This window comes from Heterodontus francisci, chromosome 19, assembly GCF_036365525.1.
Source record: "Heterodontus francisci isolate sHetFra1 chromosome 19, sHetFra1.hap1, whole genome shotgun sequence".
In the NCBI taxonomy this organism is placed as follows: domain Eukaryota; kingdom Metazoa; phylum Chordata; class Chondrichthyes; order Heterodontiformes; family Heterodontidae; genus Heterodontus; species Heterodontus francisci.
The window spans coordinates 60,494,264-60,516,705 of NC_090389.1; the positions used below are offsets into that span (position 1 = coordinate 60,494,264).

Genomic DNA, 22,442 nt, shown 5'->3' on the forward strand with positions numbered 1-22,442 from the left:
ACTGTGTGCAGTTCTGGTCGCCGCACGACAGGAAAGATGCGATTAAGCTGGAGAGGGTGCAGAAAAGATTCACAAGGATGTTGCCTGGTTTGGAGGGCTTGAGTTATAAAGAGAGATTGGATAGGCTGGGTCTGTTTTCCCTGGAGCAAAGGAGGCTGAGAGGGGACATGATAGAGGTATATAAAATTGAGAGGCATAGATAGGATAGATAGCCAGAGTCTGTTTCCCATGGTAGGGATGACTAAAACTAGTGGGCATAGATTTAAGGTGAGAGGGAGGAGGTTTAAAGGGATCAAAGGGGTAAATTTTTCACACAAAGAATAGTGGGTATCTGGAATGAGCTGCCAGAGGAGGTGGTGGAGGCAGGAACAGTAGAACATTAAAGAGGCATCTGGACAGGTACTTGAATGAGCAAGGCATAGAGGGATATGGAATTAATGCAGGCAGGTGGGATTAGTATAGATAGTCATTATGGTCAGCATGGACGTGGTGGGCCGAAGGGTCTGTTTCTATGCTGTATGACTCTGAGGGGTCAAGAACCAGGGGGCATAGATTTAGGGTAAGGAGCAGGAAGTTTCGGGGGGATTTGAGGAAGCATTTTATCACCCAGTGGGTGGTTGGAATCTGGAACGCACTGCCTGAAGAAGTGGTGGAGGTAGGAACCCTCACAACATTTAAGAAGTATTTAGATGAGCACTTGAAACACCATAGCATAGAAACACCAAGTGCAGGAATATGGGATTAGAATAGTTGGGTGCTGTAAGGCCGGCAGAGACACGAAGGGCCTGTTTCTGTGCTGTATAACTCTATGACTCTATCGTGGTTAATGTAATAAAACATCCCAAAGCGCTCCATAGGAGTGTTTCCAAACAAAATTTGACACCGCCATATAAGGAGATATTGGGACAGGTCAGAGGTGTGTTTTTAAGGAGCAGCTTAAGGGGGTAGAGAGGCAGAGGGGGTTAGGGAGGGAATTTGAGTTTGGGACCTAGGCAGGTGAAGGCATGGCCGGCAATTGCGAAGCAATGAAACAGGAATTCGCAGTAGGTCAGAATTGGAGGAGCGCAGAGATTTCTGAGGGTTGTAGATCTGGAGGAGATGGGAGGGTCGTGGCCATGGATGGATTTGAAAACAAGAACAAGAATCTTAAAATTGAGGCATTGCCAGATCAAGTCGGCAAGCTTAGGGACGATGTGAGAATGGGACTTGGTGCAAGTTAGGATACAGGCAGTAGTGTTTTTTATGAGCTCATGTTTATAGAGGGTGCAACATGGGAGTCCGGCCAGGGATGTGTTGGAATAGTAAAGTGTAGAGATAATAAAGGCATGGATGAGGGATTCAGTAACAGATGAGTTGTGGCGGGGCGTAGATCGGGAATGTTTTTAGTTTAGTTTAGAGATACAGCACTGAAACAGGCCCTTCGGCCCACCGAGTCTGTGCCGACCATCAACCACCCATTCATACTAATCCTACACTAATTCCATACTCCTACCACATCCCCACCTGTCCCTATATTTTCCTACCACCTATTAGGGGCAATTTATAATGGCCAATTAACCTATCAACCTGCAAGTCTTTGGCATGTGGGAGGAAACCGGAGCACCCGGAGGAAACCCCACGCAGACACAGGGAGAACTTGCAAACTCCACACAGGCAGTACCCAGAATTGAACCCGGGTCGCTGGAGCTGTGAGGCTGCGGTGCTAACCACTGTGCCGCCCCTACAGAAGTAGGCGGTCCTGGTGATGGAGAGGATTTGGGGCTGGAAACTCAGGTCAAGGTCAGATATCTGGTTCAGCCTCAGAGAGTGATCGGGGGAGGGTTGGAGTTGTTGGTTAGGGAACCGAATTTGTGGCAGGGACCAAATACACGCTTTGATCTTTCCAGTATTTAATTAGAGGAAATTTCTACTCATTCAATAATTATATTTGTGAATATACAAACAAATATTTTAATCCTGCCTTATTTCCTCCTCCAGCATATTCTTTCGGGTGCCAAACATTTGACTATAGAGGAATTATTTGGAACACCTGTTACGAAAGAGCAATTGATGAACCCTAACCAAGACATGTTATTGACATCTCAGCAAGGCGCCAAATTAAGAAGCCAAAACTTAGTCCTACCCTTCACTTACGAACAAGCAACAGAACTTAAACAATTGGGGAGCCCTGAGAGTCTAAATGACAAAATTAAATTTTCCCGATTGAATTACCAAGAAGACACTGCACAAGTACTAATGACACCGGCTGCACTCCAGAAATCTGATGTCAAAACCAATCGTATGTACAACATTTGTGCCAGCCCCCTCTTTCAGTCTTCCTTAAATTTTGAAGCTGCTTCTAATCAGAGTGCACCGACAATCAGTACCAATGGCCACAGTCAGAATTTGCAACAAGAAGTCAAAGGAGTATCACCACTGATGATGTGTCCACTTTCCTCTGAAATAACGTGTGCTCCACAGAACCTGACTTCAGGAAGTAACCAGACTCCACAGAGTGGCACTGGTGAAAGAAGCGCTTCTGATATTGGATCTCAAGGTCATGAACTGTTTCAGAAACTCAAACTAACACGACAGCATGATCAGCAGCACCAGACTCTCAGCAAACCCTCTTTAGCTGCAAATTTTTCTCCACTACTTGTGACACCAGAGAGTTTCAAAGAACCAAACATAAAAACCACAGAAGCTTCGTTGCAGGTACAAACTATTAAAATATTATTTACTCTTGTCAATTTCCTGTGGTATTGTAATCCAGGACTTGGGACTAAGTTCAGTATGGAGGATTTGAGGGTGTATGTTACTTAGATCCAGGAGGGCACGGGAGAAGGTGGATGGCAAGAGGGAGAGACCGAGACAGAATTAAGCTTTATCCATGCAAAAAAATCTGTCTGGGGTGGGGGCGAGGTGATTGCAATGATCTAGACCCACATTTTCCCACTTCCTGGTTAGAGTTGGGGTTAACGAACATTTAGTAGATGCACAGTTGCGTACGTGACTTTGGAAAAATCTCCAGCTGCAGTTGCTCACTGTTTATATCGCCCCACAATAAAACAGGACAGAAGTAGATATCTTCAGTGGCAGTGGTAGCCTTTTTGCAGCAATGCTAAGCAGCATATAACTGCAACTTTATTTTTACTAGCCACTCACTCAGAACAATTGAGTGAGAAGCTCAGAGATTCTGAAATCTTCTGTCCAACCATATGAGATCATGCAGAATGCTGCTCTCTTTGGGTCTCAAAGAATATAAATTTGGTAACCTTAGGTTAAGATGATCTGCCAACTAATTAGAAGCAAAATACTGCGGATGCTGGAAATCTGAAATAAAAACAAGAAATGCTGGAGACGCTCAGCAGGTCTGGCAGCATTTGTGGAGAGAGAAGCAGAGTTAACATTTCAGGTCAGTGACCCTTCTTCAGAACTGGCAAATATTAGAAATATAAAAGGTTATAAGCAAGTAAGTGGGGGTGGGGCAAGAGATAACAAAGGAGAAGGTGTAGATAGGATAGGACAGAATAGCTGACCAGAAGGTCATGGAGCTAATATATGTTAATGGTGTGTTGAAAGACAAAGCATTCGTACAGAAAGGGTGTTACGGACTGAAAATTGAACAGCCGCAAGTACAAACATGAAAAAAAACAGTGGGTAAGCAAACTGAACAAACTAAGATGAAATAAAATAAAAACAAAAAAAAAGGAAAAAGTAAAAAATAACTAAAAATAGAAGTAAAATAGGGGGCCTGTCATGCTCTGAAATTATTGAACTCAATGTTCAGTCCGGCAGACTGTAGTGTGCCTAATCGGTAAATGAGATGCTGTTCCTCGAGCTTGCGTTGATGTACACTGGAACACTGCAGCAATCCCAGGACAGAGACGTGAGCAGGGGGGAGTGTTGGAATGGCAAGCAACCGGAAGCTCGGGGTCCTGCTTGCGGACTGAGCTGAGGTGTTCCGCAAAGCGGTCACCCAGTCTGCGTTTGGTCTCCCCAATGTAGAGGAGACCCCATTGTGAGCAGCGAATACAGTATACTACATTGAAAGAAGTAAAAGTAAATTGCTGCTTCACCTGAAAGGAGTGTTTGGGGCCTGGGATAGTGAGGAGAAAGGAGGTAAATGGGCAGGTATTATACCTCCTGCGATTGCAGGGGAAGGTGCCATGGGAAGGGGATGAGGTGGTGGGGGTAATGGAGGAGTGGACCAGGGTGTCACGGAGGGAACGATCCCTTCGGATTGCTGACAGTGGAAGGGAGGGGAAGATGCGTTTAGTAGTGGCATCACGCTGGAGGTGGCGGAAATGGCGGAGGATGATCCTTTAGATATGGAGGCTGATGGGGTGGAAAGTGAGGACAAGAGGAACCCTGTCACGGTACTGGGAGGGAGGGGAAGGGGTGAGGGTAGAGGTGCGGGAAATGGGCTGGACACGGTTGAGGATCCTGTCAGCCACAGTGCGGGGGAATCCTCGATTGAGGAAAAAGGAAGACATATCAGAAGCGCTGTCATGGAAGGTAGCATCATCAGAGCAGATGTGTCGGAGACGGAGAAACTGGGAGAATGGAATGGAGTCCTTTTACAGGAGGCAGGGTGTGAAGAAGTGTAGTTGAGGCAGCCATGGGAGTCGGTGGGTTTATAATGGATATTAGTAGACAGCCTATCCCCAGAGATGGAGACAGAAGTCGAGGAAGGGAAGTGTCGGAGATGGACCATGTAAACGTGAGAGAAGGGTGGAAATTGGAAGCAAAGTTAATAAAGTTTTCTAGTTCGGGGCAGGAGCAGGAAACGGCACTGATAGGGTAGACACTGAGAGGTTGTTTCCCTGTCTGGGAAATCTACAACATAGGGGCACAATCTCAGGATAAGGGATTGATCAAGTAGGACTGAGATTAGAAGTTTCTTCAATAACAGGGTTATAAATCTTTTGGAATTCTCTACCCCAGAGAGCTGTGGATGCTGCATCGTTGAGTATATTCAAGGCAGAGATAGCTGGATTTTTGGTCTGTCAGGGTATGGGGAAGATCAGCCATGGTCGTATTGAATGGTGGAGCAGCCTCAAGGGGTTGTTTGGTCTCCTCCTGCTCCTGTTTCTTATATTCTAACCACCCCATCTGCCACAAAGTAAAATTATTTGTGTGCTTTACTTGCATCTAAACCTGCTTCAGCATTGGTTGCTATTGGATCTCAATTTTCCTGTTCTCATTGATTACATCAAAAAGAGACGAAGTCCGACTGTAGCTTTAAGAAATTTTATTGAAGTACTTGGTGGTTACATCATCAGCAAAGCGTACAACAACAACACCTGGGCTCTCCTCCCTCTTCCTCTGTGCTGGAGGAGGGAATTCAAGCCTTTCTTATACTTCTTCTTCTTACAAATCAGTGACACTCCCTTTATTTTCCCAATTGGTTTACAAACTCTGCAGTTTCTTGGTGTTGGGGCCTGATTGGGGCACTGCCTTGTCACCTCTCCCTCAAGCAGTTTCTTATTCCCCTATCTTCCTGGGAATGTTGGGCTGATTTGTCATACAAAGGGTTAGTCTTCAACAGCTGCAGCTGTCTTGCTAGGTTCTAGCTGGTTAGTCTATTTCTACTGATAAGCTGTCCCTCCCTGCAGCACTGAATAGACTACTATGAATTTCTGATAAGCTGTCTGCTGAAGCTCTAAAGCTATGAGGTCATTACTGATCAGCTGTCTCTGCAGCTCGGAAGCTAGCTTGTTAGCAATACATGATTGATTAATTATTTCATCTTAAATGTCCCCATAAAATTCTGTTCTGTTCTCACAGTCCCCCCTTTGATTCTTCAAAACACTTTTAAGAATCATTCCCTTGATCCCACCTAGGTGCCTTTGATGGTCTCTACTTGTTTAGAAACAGCCTTCAACACCCGGAGGAGTCACATTCAATACGTTGCCTGCTTGTGCCACAGAAGGGGCCCGCTAGAACTCTGTAAAATCATATGTTTTGCAGGGGCTTCAGTTACTTGTTTACAACAGTACTTAATAAGCAAAAACATCAAATACAGAATTACAACTCTGACTAGAAATAAGATCAAACCCTGTACCACTGCAGTCCCTATCGAGCCCAGCCAACTGGTCGTCCAGCCCCACAGGGTGGAAGCTGGGGGTTGTTTGTTTTTCCATCTCCTTTCGGATGTGTGCTGCCAAATCAGAAATTTCTTCGGAGCTATCTGGAATGTAGGACCAGAGTGCTGTACCTATCAGGGCACATGTACCACCCTTTTCTGCTAGGACAAAATCTAAGGCCATTCCGTTTTGGAGTGCTACGGTGCGGATAGCTACCATCTCTGCATTTATTTTATCAAGGGCTTCGGCGGTGTCATTGGCCACTTTTTCTAGGACCGAAGCTAATTTCCGAAGCCAAGATTCCCTGGCTAACTTGCCGGTCCCGTACCACGGGAACATGATTGAGAAAAATCTCTCAGACTCTGATAGCTCGTTTCTTTCTTTGTCCCTGAGGTGGCTTATACAGGGAGGTCAAATAATGGACATAAGGTGTAACATAACCTAAGTAACATGATCCTGTCCAGAATTTCGGTAACCAGGGATAGGCTTTGTTGCCGCAAATAAAATAAGTACCGTTGTAGGCAGTGGGATTTCTAGCTGTTTCAGGGTCCACCCGCCAGGTGGCGTCCCGATCCTTTAATTCTTCAAGGTCCCGCAGGGGAATAGATTTAGCACCTGGAGTCACATTGAAATAGTGGGAGCAGTTACTTCATCCCATTTCTCACCCACCCTTTTGGTCTCTAACCAGGCATATGAATCCCTGGGGTCTTCCCACGCCTGAGGTGTTAGTAAGGACCAAGAATGGAGGTTCTCTGGTCCGATTGTAATGGGGCCGGTACCACCCCATGAAGGCTCGTCTGTTACAAGACCCTCTTGCAATCCATTCCGCCGACTGATGCATTTAACGGAATGGGATGTAAGGGGATGCCTCCCCTGGAGTGAATAGGCACGTGTGCACATATCCAACAGCGGGAGAGGTTAGCTTCTTTAGCATAAGTATAGGTCATGTAAAGGAAAGAGTTAACATGTAATTCTCTGGACACTCGATTTAGTTAGACAAAAATGAACAACTATTTAAAATACATGCAAAGAAGATAATATAAATTTTAAACATGGCAGCAATTAACAATTCAGCGTTTAATCATGGGTCGCTCGTTTTACGTGAGAGGCGTGTATCCAGCCTTTCTTTCCTTCGACTTTAACTGCTGACTGGGTGGTCAGTAGCACTTGGAAAGGTCCCTCCCACTTGGCGCCCAAAGGTTCTTTGTGTATTTTCTTCACGTAGACCCAGATTCCCAGGACAATGTTGTGCCCTCCTTCTGGTGGGTAACCCCAAGCTGCCGATACCTGCGAGGAAGCAGAACTGATAGCATTTGTTAAGTTCTTGCAATATTCTAGTCAAGTGTCACTCATCAAGTGACAATCCGCTTTACGTAGATCAATTGTTCCCGGCAAAGACATGGGTCTTCCTGTTATTACTTCAAATGGGCTCAAGCCTGTAGTTCTGTTCGGGGTCGCTCTGATACTACACAGAACTATCGGCAATGCCTGAGGCCACTTTAGTCCTTCCTGATGATACTTGGATAGTCGCTGCTTTAGCGTCTGATTCCTTCGTTCCACTTGACGTGATGACTGTGGGTGATGAGGACAGTGTAAATCCCGCGTAATGTTTAGCAGTCAACTGACTTCCTGACAAACCACGCCTGTGAAATGAGTTCCTTGATCAGAGTCAATGCTGACCGGTACTCCCCATCTGGGGATGTAATACTTACACAGGACCTTCGCGGTGTGATTGGCCATGGCATTTCTGGCTGGGACGGCTTCTACCCATCTAGAAAATTTGTCGACAATTACTAAAATACCGGTGTATCCCTGGCAAGGTGGAAGAGTGATATAGTCAACTTGTAAGCACTGAAAGGGTCCGGCTGGAGCAGGGGATCTTAGTTGAGGCATTATTGTAGTGGGTCCTGGATTGTTTTTCTGACAGACCACACAGTGGTCAGTCACCAGCTGTGCGTGTTTTTTAAACCCTCGACCCCACCAGCTTTTCTGGAATCGTGCAGTCATCTGTTGCGGGGCCAGGTGTCCCCAGGACTGAATTTGTTGGGCTTAAAAAGGGCATCAGCGCCTGTGGTGCGACAGGTTTCTCGGTGTCCCTTTGCCTCCCGATGCCATCGTCACATAGCTTAATCCCTGCTTCCATCCAGGTCCATTTTTCATCTTTGGAGCATTCGCTCTGCATCACTTGTAGGTCTTGTGTCAGACGGGACGCGTTCAGTTCACATATTTGCGTCCGTACGTCCGGGGGATCACCCTGCGAGGCGGCTTCCTAGGCTGCCTTGTTGGTTAGGGCATTCCCTTTTGCTTCTATAGTGTTGTCTTTCGTATTGGCTTTACATTTCAAAATAGATACCTTTTGTGGCAATTGCATCGCCTCTAGCAAGTCTCGAACTTCTTTCCCATTTCGGATAGGTGTACCAACTGCGGTGAGAAATCCTCTTTTGCGCCACAACTGACCAAAGTCGTGAGCGACTCCAAAAGCATACCGTGAGTCTGTGTAAATATTAGCTGTCTTTCCTTCTGCTATTCGACATGCTTCTGACAGGGCTCGCAGTTCGGCTTGTTGGGCCGACGTTCCTGGAGACAGACATCCCACTTTCACAACTTCATGTTGTTGTAACTACCCATCCTGCTTTCCGTATACCGTTGTCAACAAAGGAGGATCCGTCTGTGAATAGGATTAAATCTGGGTTGAGCAATGCTTCTTCTGCCACTAGGGCTGTCTCCTCTGTTTCTTCCATAATCTCTACACAATCATGTTCTTCTTCCTCTATCTCCTCAGACCACGGGAGCATAGTTGCTGGATTTACCGGGCTGGCCCGGACGATGTGGAGATTAGGAGCCTCTAGGACTGTTGTCCATCGGGTCCATCTAGCTGCGGTCACTTGGGATGCTCTGTTCATGGATAGCAAAGTGTGGACTGTGTGCGGACACTTACCGGTTAACTTTTGATCTAACACCAGACCTGCAGTAGCCATTACTGCTTGACATGTAGCTTCCATAGCTCTTAAACAACTGCCCCATCCTAGGGCGACGGTGTCCAGTTTTTTCGAATAGTATCCAATAGGTCTCTGTTTGTCCCCGTGCTCTTGTGTTAGTGTGGCAGTCATATATCCCTCTTTTTCGTGTACAAACAGGGTGAACGGTTTCCATTGTCGGGGATTCCCAGGGCTGGCGCTGAGCACAGAGCCCTCTTTAAATTTTCAAAAGCTTCTTGTTGTTCTTTGGTTAGAGTTACTGTTTCTTTAGAGGCCCGCTTTCCCTTTAAGAGATCGGTTAACGGTTGAGCCAGCTGTGTGTAGGAGTCGACCCAGTTTCTGTTAAAGTTACACAAACCCAAAAAAGACCTAAGTTCCTGGATAGTAGTTGGCTGTTTGGCAGCTCGAATAGCGGCAGTCCTGTCCTGGGTGAGCTGTTTCCCTTCGCAATCCTTTGTCCCAGGTACACAACCTCACCTTGTGTTATTTGCGCTTTGTCGATACTGGCTTTGTGTCCTCTCTGATGAAGGTGGTCTAATAGGGTACGCAGATCTTGCTCGTGCTGTTCTTCTTTTTCAGAGGCTAATAGAATATCGTCCACGTACTGGATGACCGTGGAGTACATGGAAGGTAACTCCCTCAAATGGTTTTGTAGGGCCATATGAAATACCTTAGGGCTGTTGTGGAAACCCTGTGGCAATCGTGTCCATGTGTACTGTTGCTGTTGTACAGTAAAGGCGAACCACGGTTGGACCTCAGGTGCCAGTGGCACCGACCAAAATCCATTAGCCATATCGATAACAGAAAACCATTCATGTTCCGGCTTCAGGGCAGCTACCAAAGGGGCCTTTTGGTCAATACACTGGTTAGCTTTCCTGTAGTCTAAAGTAAGCCTCCAAGTCCCTTTTGGTTTCAGTACTGGCCACACAGGGCTGTTGGACGTACTGTGTGTTTTGATTAGCACGCCTCGCTCTTCTAACTGTTCGATTACGGGTAGGATTCCCGCAACGGAGGTTAGGCTAATGGGATATTGTTTGGTACAGGGCGGAGCAGATCCTGTAAATGTTGCCGGTTCCATTTGAAGTAGCCCACAATCGTTCTTATCCTGGGCCCATATTGGGTGTTCCCTTAGCTCCTCTTTCTTCAAACTTCTGATAGACCAAATTACCTGACCGCCTTTAAAATGTAACGAAGAGTCCAGTTGGGTAAGAATGTCCATACCGAGAAGGGTTCACCAGACCTATCCAAATGGGTGTTATTAATTCGTACGGACCCAAACTAATACGTACGGACTGAGTCTTCCTGATGACCAACTTTATTGCCCCCTGCTCCATGAGCTGTTTTAGTCTTACCGTCCATTAGAAGGGGGTTTCTGTATTGGGGTATGCACGTTAATTCGGCTCCGGTATCCAATAAAAAGTCAATATCTTGGTCGCCCACCCTCGCAATTATATACAATCCATCTTTTCTATTTTTCAATAGCGCCTGGAGAGGCACCTAAACGATGAGGGGGGCTCCTCTAGTTTTTTGTCACACTGAGAAAAGATGATAACTCCTTCTGTTGTTGGGGTGTTAACTGAATAAGCTGTTTAAGCTTCTCTAAGAGGTCGTTATCATCTGGAGATGGACCTGGTTTGGGTTCCGGGTTATGTCCCGGGTGTCCTCTGCCTCGTCCTTTCACTTTACACGTCTTAGCCCAATGGCCTTCCTTCCCACAACAGTAACATTTGCCGGGTCGCTGACCTCGCCCTTTGTCAGGCTCTTTCGGTATCTGACCTGTCTGCATAACTCGGAGTTTTGCTCCCATGTCCCTGTCCAGCTGACTGCATCGATCAATTAACTGCGCGTACTTTACTCCTGCGCCTTCCCTCTCTGGTAAGGTTACCTTCAACATCTTGGATAATTCTGGTTTGAGTCCAGCAATAAAGGCAGACTTCGAGGGAACAAAACTGGTATCCTCCAGCTCCTCCGGAGCAATGTCCGTTATCCCCGAGTGTTCCAGCCAAACAGATCGAAACCTCTCTTCATACTCCCGCACCTCTTCGGTACCTATTTGCTGACAGGCTGTGATTTTATTCCAATCCGTCTTTGCAGGACAGAATGCTCGCAACCACTGGCTAATCGCAATCCATCCGGCATCTAGTTTTTGTTCTTCCACGCCCAGAGCAATTTTGACCTCTCTTCAGTTTTTTCACTGCTCTCCCGGGCACCATCACAGTCAAAATCTGTACCCCGTCCCACGGGTGGAGGTGGTAAATTCCCTTCAGACGTTCCAGTTGTTCCCATGTCTTCTGACCCCCCTTCTTTGGGTCAGGCAATTCTTTGGACCAGTTATCAATCTTCTCAGGATCCGCCAGGATATGCGACCAGTAGGTGTTGTGCTGGGCCGTTGTGACTTCGTTACCGTCCACAGTCGTCTTTTCCTGCTTTACCTTAATGCGTTTCTGTTGTTGGGGAGCTAGTCGCGGGAAAGGCAAACTATCAGTATCACTTTCTTCACTGGAGGATTCGTCCTCCGCTAGACCTGCATCACGCAGTTGCAGTAGGTGTTGTTCTTTTTGTATCGTCTTCAAACTCTGATATATGTTAGTCGGTGGTAACGGTTGGTGTCCGTAAAGCGGTCCCTTCAATTGGATCGCTCGTTCGTCCTGCAGTTGTCTGTTAAGTTCTTTATTTCCAATTTCTAGCTTTTTATGGGCAGCTTCTAGCTGTTCCACTTTAAACTTTTCCTTTTTCAAATGTCCGCAGACCGCCTTCAATTGGTCCTTCGCATTAGTTGGGTCGCGGTCGCGTTGAGCTTGTTGGATAATTTCATTACACTGTCGGATCTGTCCCATGACGACTAGGGACCATTGGGTCCGTTCTCTATCCTTTAAACGGGTTGTTTTTCCCCAGACTCTCTTTATATCATCGAGGGACCACTGTCCCGTTGTGGTGCCATATTTTTGCCCAATGTCTGTGTATGTTTTAGCCAAATTAAACCATTGCTCTACATATTCTTTTAACTGCCGAAGTATTTCATCTTCGGGAACGTCAGGTAGGGCTCGCCCACCTTTGACAGTAGTTGGTAACTGTCGGTTGCCTTCGTCAGTCATTTTATCAATGCCGTAGGGTCGGTATAACCAGATATTTCTACAGATAAACTCAAGCCGATGGAGCTTCCGTCTAAGCCCTTGGGCCGATATTACGCCGAATACCACCGAATCAGGCGCCTAAATATGAGGTTTCCGTCCTCCGTACTCCCCCCGAATGGACTCGAGCTACTGAACAAAAAGGTTTGGGATTGCGTGGTGGAGTACCGAGCTTAGACAACGGCCAAGGACTTTTAAAACAACGAGGATTCCTTACCTCTGGGGCCCGATAACGGTCCGATGTCCAATGCTTTGGTCTCTATCCTCCAGCGATCCTGCTGACTACGCCAAGTTGTTGGATCTCAATTTTCCTGTTCTCATTGGTTACACCAAAAAGAGACGAAGTCCAACTGTAGCTTTAAGAAACTTTATTGAAGTACTTAGTGGTTACATCATCAGCAAAGCGTACAACAACAACACCTGGGCTCTCCTCCCTCTTCCTCTGTGCTGGAGGAGGGAATTCAAGCCTTTCTTATACTTCTTACAAATCAGTGACACTCCCTTTATTTTCCCAATTGGTTTACAAACTCTGCAGTTTCTTGGTGTTGGGGCCTGATTGGGGCACTGCCTTGTCACCTCTCCCTCAAGCAGTTTCTTATTCCCCTATCTTCCTGGGAATGTTGGGCTGATTTGTCATACAAAGGGTTAGTCTTCAACAGCTGCAGCTGTCTTGCTAGGTTCTAGCTGGTTAGTCTATTTCTACTGATAAGCTGTCCCTCCCTGCAGCACTGAATAGACTACTATGAATTTCTGATAAGCTGTCTGCTGAAGCTCTAAAGCTATGAGGTCATTACTGATGAGCTGTCTCTGCAGCTCGGAAGCTAGCTTGTTAGCAATACATGATTGATTAATTATTTCATCTTAAATGTCCCCATAAAATTCTGTTCTTAAAAATTCTGTTCTCACAGTTGCAGACAAAGCCCTTTTACAGTTAAGTGCTTTGGATAAGCTTTGATGCTGTTCCTGAAATATCTAAGCAGGGAACAGTTAATATTCGCGCAGTGTGGTCAACATGCGGTGACTCCTTTTCTTGAGCATCTCCTGATTTATATCTAGGCTGGGAAGAACTTCTTATTGAAAGCATTCTCCCTTTATCTTATAGTAGCGTCTTATGTGTCTCAGCACTGGGGAAGATGATTAGGTGTTTCAGATGTGACGTGCAAAGAATGAACTTGTGCTGTTCCTTGTGCAGGAGTATTCTGAGTTTGCTGCACTGCCAGCTTTTTCACAACATATGGGGGTGTAATAGTAACAAAGTCATCCTGGCATTGTGCTTTTAGTGCACAGAAACACTGTGCCAAGCTTTGAGACTTTTATAATCTATAATTGGTATACTTGCCTATCAGCAAAAAGTTTAAATCCCAAACTCCACAAAAAAGGGGTATGGCAATATATAATTCTGCAATTGCAATTAAAGAAAAACTGAATAAAATCTTAACTGGCAGATCTTCATGGTTTATTTGTAATATGTTTAAGCCTATTCTCTAGTTCTGTATAATTCTGTAACATCGTGCAGTGCTTCTGTATACATTAAACAAACAAATGTAGTTAGTAGGCTTCCTCATGGTAATGGTACAGAAAATGTATGCAGTACTTGTACAAACTTTTTTTCTCCCAACCTGTGAAATTAGTTGCTGTCATTTGAACTCACAATTTGGAAGACTGCCTGATCTTTGTATTTTTAATGCTGGAACTTACAAAGGGTTTACTTCAAACCTAATGCACTCCTTAAAATAACAATTTTCACGATATATTTCATGTTTTCAGTCAATAGAATGAACTACAGCTGAGTTTACAAAATAAATATGGAAAAAGTTTTAAGAATCAATTATTCAGATTTTCAACTTTCATAATCAGACTTTGAGAATATTCAGATCTAATACTAATTAGTATTTCAGTGTCTCTCAATTTTTGCCTACTACCCACGATTTACTAGATATATTTGAAGGTTCCAACAAAGACTTGAATTTAGATTAAAAGGTATAATTTACCTTTTCAGCTTTGTCAGGCCACCAATCCTACTTTGTGGTGTTCTTTTGTAGGTTGTTCTCACACCAACAACCACCTCTTCAGTTGGTCCGTCTATGCTTTTATCTCCCAGTATGTTCAAGCAGTCAACGGGAATGATTTCAGAAACTGATAGGAAATATGCTGCAGCCTCCCCTTTAACATTGGCATCAGAGGCCCGATCTTCGCCATTACCAACTGTTCTCAATAAGACTCAGCTTCAGGAAACATTAACTCACCTAATAAAGGTAATTCTGCTTTTATATAAATACAGTCTATCTTCACCAGATATACGTTGCATACCATAAGAAAGAAAATAACTTGTTGCTCTATTTCTCTCAGTTGACTGTCTCTTGTATAACTCATCCATGCAGCCATTGGGAATGTGCAAGGGACAAACAGATTGTGCACAAGCAGCGGTCCTTTTTAAGATGCGTGTGTGTGTGTGTGGTCGTGTGGCAATTTTACAGGGACTGCACAATGCAAGAAACAGGTTGTGCATGGTAAAGGGAAATTAGAGGGAACATTGGTTATAGGGGAAGGCCGGGGGTATGGCAATATATAATTCTGCAATTGCAATTAAAGAAAAGCTGAATAAAATCTTAACTGGCAGACCTTCATGGTTTATTTGTAATATCTTAAGCATATTCTGTAGCTTGTGTACAATTCTGTAACATTGTATAGGGCAGGGTAGTAGGACTAGATAAATTGCTTTTGCAGAGAGCTAGCATGGACTCCATGGGCCAAATGACTATAACCACCATAGCAGTAATCATTATGTGGCTTCTGCCCTATGCTGCCTCCCAGCTCACTTCATCTTTTAAAGGTCAGTACATTGCATTGCTGGCAAACATACTGCACCATATTTCTCATTATACTGGCCTGGAATTTATGCTGCCTAAGATTTTGTATTGTTTCTGGGTACATTATGTAGGCTTCAGATGTCATTTGTTAGACAATTTATTTTGTCTGATTTTCTGTGCCCTTCAACCACAACTTGCTTTGTGCAAATTGTACAATGCTAAGAAACAAGAATGCCCAAGTCAACATATCCATGCCGAGATGGTGGACACCAAGTCAATTTCAAAAAGGGAAATGCTTTGGACATCAATGTACTGGTACCATTGTTTGGTGTCCGATGTCGGGATGTAATCTGCAAGCAATCGGATGGATATTTTTCTTTCCAACTCCTACTCTTGATTCCAAGTTGATGGCAAAGGTATGAGCAGCAAAGCCTAAGGTAGCTTATATGTAGTGTGTTGTCCGTGGAAACTATGATTTTTGGATGTTCTGCTCCTCCTCAAAAACTAGTTTTGGTAGCTGCCTCCGCACTGGCTGGAATCACTGTTTAACAGGACAGTCTCGCCCAGCTCTTGCAGTACTTGATTATTCTGTAAATCCACGACGTGGAACAAGATAAAACGATTCAGATAATCAAGCCTGCACTTCTCACAATTCTTGTACTCTGCCCTTTTAGAACTTTACTCCAGTTATTTAATCTCCTGAAGCACAGTTCAACAAGATTTCTCCCTGCTCTTCTACCCACACCCCATTTCCACCCCCCACAAGCAATTAATCAGTTAAAATTCCAGAATATCTACATAATAAATACAGGCCAAGGCCAAAGAGCAGGTGAGTGGAGACCAGTTGGCATGATTGCCCAATGGTGGTCTCCTGTCCTCTCATCAATTCTATGACTCTTGTGCTCCCATTATTCAACCTAGCTAATTTGTTTCCTGGTCCCAGTGGTACAGAAACTGTTGTACTTCATGGAGTATTAATCATAATCTCATCATCCACTACAAAATTGCATCTGACAGAATAGGGATTTAGATCCCTCAGTAACTGAAATGTTGATGCCTTTTGTTACAGTTTGATGCTATGCAAACTGCTGTAATCTTCCAGTGAGCTCATGACCACCATCAGTTTAAAGCTAACATTGAGTGCAGGTGTCAGGTACACTTGTAGTTGAGTTCTCTGCTTTAATAGCTGATCCATTTTGTCTCGAGGTACAAGGCTAAGACTGACCTTTTATCCTCGAACTAAATTTATGTACAGCTTAGTGGAACTTCTGTTAGCTGAAGATAGTGCCTTTTTATACTGAATCTCTTGTGCATTGATGAAGACAGTGCCTTCACTGTGTGGGTGATTAAAAGAGCTCTCTTCCACTACATGTAGCGAATAAAGGTTGGAAGGGGAGAAGAAATCAATGTAAGTGGATATCACTTCACTCATTCATGTATTAGAACATAAGAAATAGGAGCAGGAGTAGGCCGTTGGGCCCCTCGAGCCTGTCCCGCCATTCAATAAGATCATGGCTGATCTGCCCCAGACCTCAACTCCTCTTTCGTGCCGGCTCCTCAAAGCCCCCAACTCCCCGATATTTCAAAAATCTATCCACCTCTTTAAATACTTTCTTTGTTCGAGCCTCCACAACTCTCTGGGGTAGAGAATTCCAAACATTCGCTACCCTCAGAAGAAATTTCTTCACATCTCAGTTTTAAATGAGTGTCTCCTTATTCAGTAACTATTTCCCCTCGTTCAAGATTCCCTCACTAGTGGAAACATCTTCTGAACATCTACCCTATCAAGCCCCCTCAGAATCTTGTACGTTTCAATCAGATCACCCCTCATTCTTCTAAACTCTAATGAATAAAGGCCTAATCTGTTTAGTCGTTCTTGATAATCAACCCCTTCAATATTGTTGTCTCAACATTGGTAACTTCAATTTGGTTGCCAGAATGCATTGCCGTTTGCTGAGTTTTCAAGAGCAGTGGGCTGCTTAGGGAGAGGTACTGTTGGATGACATCTTTAAAGCATCACTTGGACTAACCTGTACACTTTTTTTAAATCTTGAAATTTTGAAAAATAAAAGTATAAGCAGATCACCTGGCCTTTTTAAAAAAAAAAAAAAAAAAAATTCTCATGCCCAGGTAAACAGCCCTTTCTCTGTCCTATTATACACCTAGATTCTCGTGATGCATGAAATAACAGCCACTGAGGTAGAATTGTGTCACTTTAAATTGAGCAGCCTTTCTGCTTTAAGGGCCATCAAGCACTTTCCAAATCTCTACCTCTTAATTGATTAGTCAGTGTAGAGAACAGTTTTCTTTTCAAGTGCACACTTCTTTTTCTGTAAATAGTTCTTGAATATTTGGATGCAGATCCAATGCCAAAACGGTTACAGATTAGGCAAAACTATTCGCATAGTCATCTGGAAAAGGTGGGGGCTGGTGTCTCTCAATAAGGGTGGATGCAGGATAGTGTCAAAGCAGCTGATGAGAATCCATGTTAGAGTTTTTTATGTATAATTGAAAAGGCTAGGTGACCTGTGATGTATTCATATTTAAATGATTTGGATAAAAGATGACTATTTTCTAAGATTTTTAATCATTAGAAATTGCATTAGCATTGATAAGCCAATGAGCAGCACCAAACACTTAGAGCTTAAGTAGCTCACATGGGCCTCTGACGTTCTCCTTGGGAAGGATTAGGACAATGCAGTTGATTTTTAAATCTGAAGCAGTGACTACTGTTTCTAATGAGATTTTCTTTTGTCTTTTAGCTGGGATGTGTATAGTGAAATCAAAGACAACTTTGTGTATAGCACTAGTACATGTCAAGGCATTAGACATTAAAGTGTAACAAAATTGTTATCTTGGTAGTGAAACTTTTAATACTTAAGTAAATTTTGGACTAGCCTCCAAATTTCCTGGATCACACTTGCATAGAACTGGTGCTGAAATTTAAAACCGTTTCTGCACTGACCTTGCTGATGGGAACTTATGCTAGAATTTCCTGCAGAGCTACTTTGCCTATACCGAGACATCAAACCTGAAGTACAACAAGTGCAAATGCAACATTACCAATGAGAGGAATAATAAGTGCGCTGCAGTCTTTTGCTTTGGCATCTCACCCTTGGAGCTTCTTGTCTCCACTGCACCTCCTCTTCACTATAATACAGAACAGGGATATTCACATTGGGAAGGCCATTCTAGCTGCATAGTTCTTAACATGGGTATGGGGTGGCGTGTGGGGATTAGAAAGGTTCCTAGTGCATCAAGACTGACAATGGTGTGCTTAAGTATGATTTTTCTTTTTTAAATGTGAAAGAAATCACTATCCAATTCCATAAGTCTCAGTATGCTCAGTATCAGATGACTTTGGGCTGCACCTAAATCTTTGGGCATAAATCTGCACCAACGAATTATTTGCATAAATCCAACCAGCTATCATGAGCTAGTCCTTTGCATGGAGTGCAGAAATGTAAATGAGCAGTGGTTTTCAGTGGGCATCCCTGGAAGTAGCACAAATGATTGAGGAAATTCATGTGTGGTGATGTTTTAACATAAAACCGGGATAAAAAGTTCAGAGAATTGTTTTTGAAAAAACAGTTCTGCTCTTGCATTGCAGTTGTGCCAAGACTTTCCAGGTAATGTCGGGCAATGGATCCTTTCACAGACATTTTTAGATGGCTGACAGATGTGTCAAAGAATGGAAATTTAAAGATGTAATTCTAGAAATGTGTTTTTTACTGCAGCTATGCCACCATTGACAACCTCAGTTAGTTGGATTCATCGTTGTTAACAAATTCCAGAATTACACCAGAAAATGTGAATGTTGATGGTAATGACCTGTGTAGAAGCAAAAGAGTGAAAAGTGATTTTATTTGGGGAAATTATCATTTTATCTGCATGATTTAATTTTATTTTTAATTTGGGCTCTTTTTCTAAAGAAACTGCAGGTGCAAACAATGGCTTTATAAAGAAAACAATTATTTATTTTTAGTGCAGTAGAAGATTGACATTAGAATTTAATGAGCATCTTTTGGTTTGTGCACAAATTAGAATACCCTTAACAATATAAATATCTTTTGAAATCCCAAATGCATAACCTTTTGGAAATCAAATATCTACTTTAGACTAACCCCATAATGAAGTTTGTATACTCATGGTTTGCTCAAGTTTATCGGGAGGATTCCAAGTATTTGGAAAGCTACCATTTTAGCGTAGTGTGACTTTCTTGAAACCAGGCTATCTATGAGCCTGCATCAAAGCATGAAGCTGTGAGGGAGCGAGCAGTCAGGAAGATACCCAGTGAGGTTGCGGTGCCAAGAAGGGAAAAGTGGGGTTGGAGCTCTGCTGCTTTTCACCTGTGAATTCTGCTTGGCTTTTAAAAGCCCTTTTCAACATGTCCTGCACGGAAGGAGCCATGATGAAATAAACAAGGAAATGGATGAATTATGAATTTAAAAAGTCAACTGCTAAACAAAATCACAAGAACATGGACACTTATACACAGTCAAAATGGAGTAGTGGCCATGTCACCCCTCCTGTACTGGAAATCCACACACTTGTCTGCAAAGATGTGAGGCTTGTTGAACTTGTCTGAAATAGCTCTGGGGAGATGCCCTTTTGAAATTTTATTTAATTCTTTCACGGAATGTGGGCGTCACTGGCAGGGCCAGCATCTGTTGTCCATCCCTAAATGCCTTTGATAACTGCCTTCTCAAGCCACTCAGTTAAGAGTCAATTACATTACCGTGGGTCTGGAGTCACATGCAGGCCAGACTAGGTAAGGACGGCAGATTTCCTTCCTTAAAGGACGTGAGTGAACAATTGATAGTTTCACGGTACCATTACTGAGACTGGCTTTCAATTCCAGATTTTTATTAATTAATCTAATTTAAATTCCACCAGTTGTAATTGTGGGATTTGAATCCATGTCCCCAGGGTATCAGCCTGGGCCTCTGGATTAGCCTAGTGATATTACTGCAATGTTACTGTCTCCCTCTGAAATTGAAAGGAGCCATGGCGCATTAATGACTCTGATTGACATGAATGAATTTACAAAGGATGCTGGAGACAATCCAACTCATAGTCAAACCAAGATGAGTAAGGTGTCAAGCAGCAACATCATATTAGAATGATTCCCATTCAAACATCAAACGATGGCCCTGGTTATCGTTCTGGCCTATTATGTGGTCACAACAGGGGAGAGGGCCATGCATCTCCTGGCAGAAACTCCATTGTGATAGATTTGCCCTTAAAAAGCTAGCTTTCTCTATATAGAGAGAGAGGAGATCAAGCCAACATCAGAGCCTGTGAGAAGGATCCACCAGGCAAGCTATGAACCCTGCTGACCAAGAACAGCCACCACAGCGGAGACATCACGAAGTGACTTTGAGACTAACCATCTGGACTGTATTACAACCACTGGAGCTCAACAATACCTCCGCAAGTTCAAGACTGCGAATAATCAGGCTTGCAACTTAAAAAAAAAATCATTTCTGCCTGAGAAGATTCAATAATCTTGTGTAAACAACAAGCACTTACCTCACTTGGGACATTTTTATTCATTCATGGGATATGGGCATCGCTGACAAGATCAGCATTTATTGCCCATCCCTAATTGCCCTTGAGAAGGTGGTGGTGAGCTGCCGCCTTGAACTGCTGCAGTCCATGTTGGGTAGGTACACCCACAATGCTGTTAGGAAGGGAGTTCCAGGATTTTGACCCAGCGACCGTGAAGGAACGCGGTGTATTTTCAAATCAGGATGGTCTGGAACTTGCAGGTGGTGGTATTCCCATGCAACTGCTGCCCTTGTCCTTCTAGATGGTAGAGGTTGTGGGTTTGGAAGGAGCCTTGGTGTGTTGCTGCAGTGCATCTTGTAGATGGTACACACTGCTGCCACTGTCGGTGGTGAAGGGAGTGAATGTAGATGGTGTGCCAATCAAGCAGGCTGCTTTGTCCTGGATGGTGTCGAACTTCTTGAGTGTTGTTGGAGCTGCACCCATCCAGGCAAGTGGAGAGTATTCCATCACACTGCTGACTTGTACCTTTGTAGATGGTGGACAGGCATTGGGGGAGTCAGGAGGTGAGTTACTCGCCGCAGTATTCCTTGCTGCTGACCTGCTCTTGTGGCCACAGTATTTATATGGCTACTCCAATTCAGTTGCTGGTCAATGGTAATCCCCAGGATATTGTTAGTGTGGGATTTGGTGATCGTAATGCCATTGAATGTCATGGGGAGATGGTTAGATTCTCTCTTCTTCGATATGGTCATTGCCTGGCACTTGTGTGGTGCGAATGTTACTTGCCACTTATCAGCCCAAGCCTGGATATTGTCCAGGTCTTGCTGCATTTCTACCCAGACTGCTGCAGTATCTGAGGAGTCGCGAATGGTGCTGAACATTGTGCAATCATCTGCGAACATCCCCACTTCTGACCTTATGATTGAAGGAAGATCATTGATGAAGCAGCTGAAGATGGTTGGGCCTAGGACACTACCCTGAGGAACTCCTGCAGTGATGTCCTGGAGCTGAGATGATTGACCTCCAACAACCACGAACATCTTCCTTTGTGCTAGGTATGACTCCAACCAGCGGAGAGTTTTCCCATTGACTCCAGTTTTGCTAGGGCTCCTTGATGCCATACTCTGTCAAATGCTGCCTTGATGTCAAGGGCAGTCACTCTCACCCCACCTCGAGTTCAGCTCTTTCATCCATGTTTGAACCAAGGTTGGAATGAGGTCAGGAGCTGAATGGCCCTGGTGGAACCCAAACTGAGCGTCACTGAGCAGGTTATTGCTAAGCAAGTGCCGCTTGATAGCATGTTCGACGATACCTTCCATCAATTTACTGATGATTGAGAGTAGACTAACGCGGCAGTAATTGGTCGGGTTGGATTTGTCCTGCTTTTTGTATGCAGGACATAGCTGGGCAATTTTACACATTGCAGGGTAGATGCCAGTGTTGTAGCTGTACTGGAACAGCTTGGCTTGGGGCTTGGCTAGTTCTGGAGTACATGTCTTTAGCACTATTGCTGGAATGTTGTCAGGGTCCATAGCCTTTGCAGTATTCAGTGCCTTCAGTCGTTTCTTGATATCATGTGGAGGGAACTGGATTGGCTGAATACTGGCATCTGTGATGCTGGGGACTTCAGGAGGAGGCCGAGATGGAACATCCACTCGGCACTTCTAGCTGAAGATTGTTGCAAATGCTTCAGCCTTATTTTTTAGAATTAGAACATTACAGCGCAGTACAGGCCCTTCGGCCCTCGATGTTGCGCCGACCTGTGAAACAATCTGACCTACACTATTCCATTTTCATCCATATGTCTATCCAATGACCACTTAAATGCCCTTAAAGTTGGCGAGTCTGCTACTGCTGCAGGCAGGGCGTTCCACGGCCCTACTACTCTGAGTAAAGAAACTACCTCTGACATCTGTCCTATATCTATCACCCCTCAACTTAAAG

The 22,442-nt window shown here is 44.2% G+C and overlaps 1 protein-coding gene across 6 annotated transcripts in view; it reads left to right on the forward strand.

Annotated features, from left to right (window-relative positions):
• The window catches only part of dcp1a (decapping mRNA 1A), a 78,332-nt gene that overhangs the window by 42,766 nt on the left and 13,124 nt on the right, over nucleotides 1-22,442 (forward strand). For 3 of the 6 annotated variants that reach the window (XR_010976970.1, XR_010976971.1, XR_010976972.1), the window contains 3 exons: nucleotides 1,978-2,694; nucleotides 14,220-14,432; nucleotides 15,211-15,403. Coding sequence is in view for 3 of the 6 variants with exons in the window: in XM_068051729.1 (XP_067907830.1) it covers nucleotides 1,978-2,694; nucleotides 14,220-14,432 (930 nt within the window). In the remaining 3 variants the exon portion in view is untranslated. Of the gene's footprint in view, nucleotides 1-1,977; nucleotides 2,695-14,219; nucleotides 14,433-15,210; nucleotides 15,404-22,442 lie in introns of those variants that run through there. The other 3 variants (XM_068051729.1, XM_068051731.1, XM_068051730.1) reach the window with 3 other exon arrangements.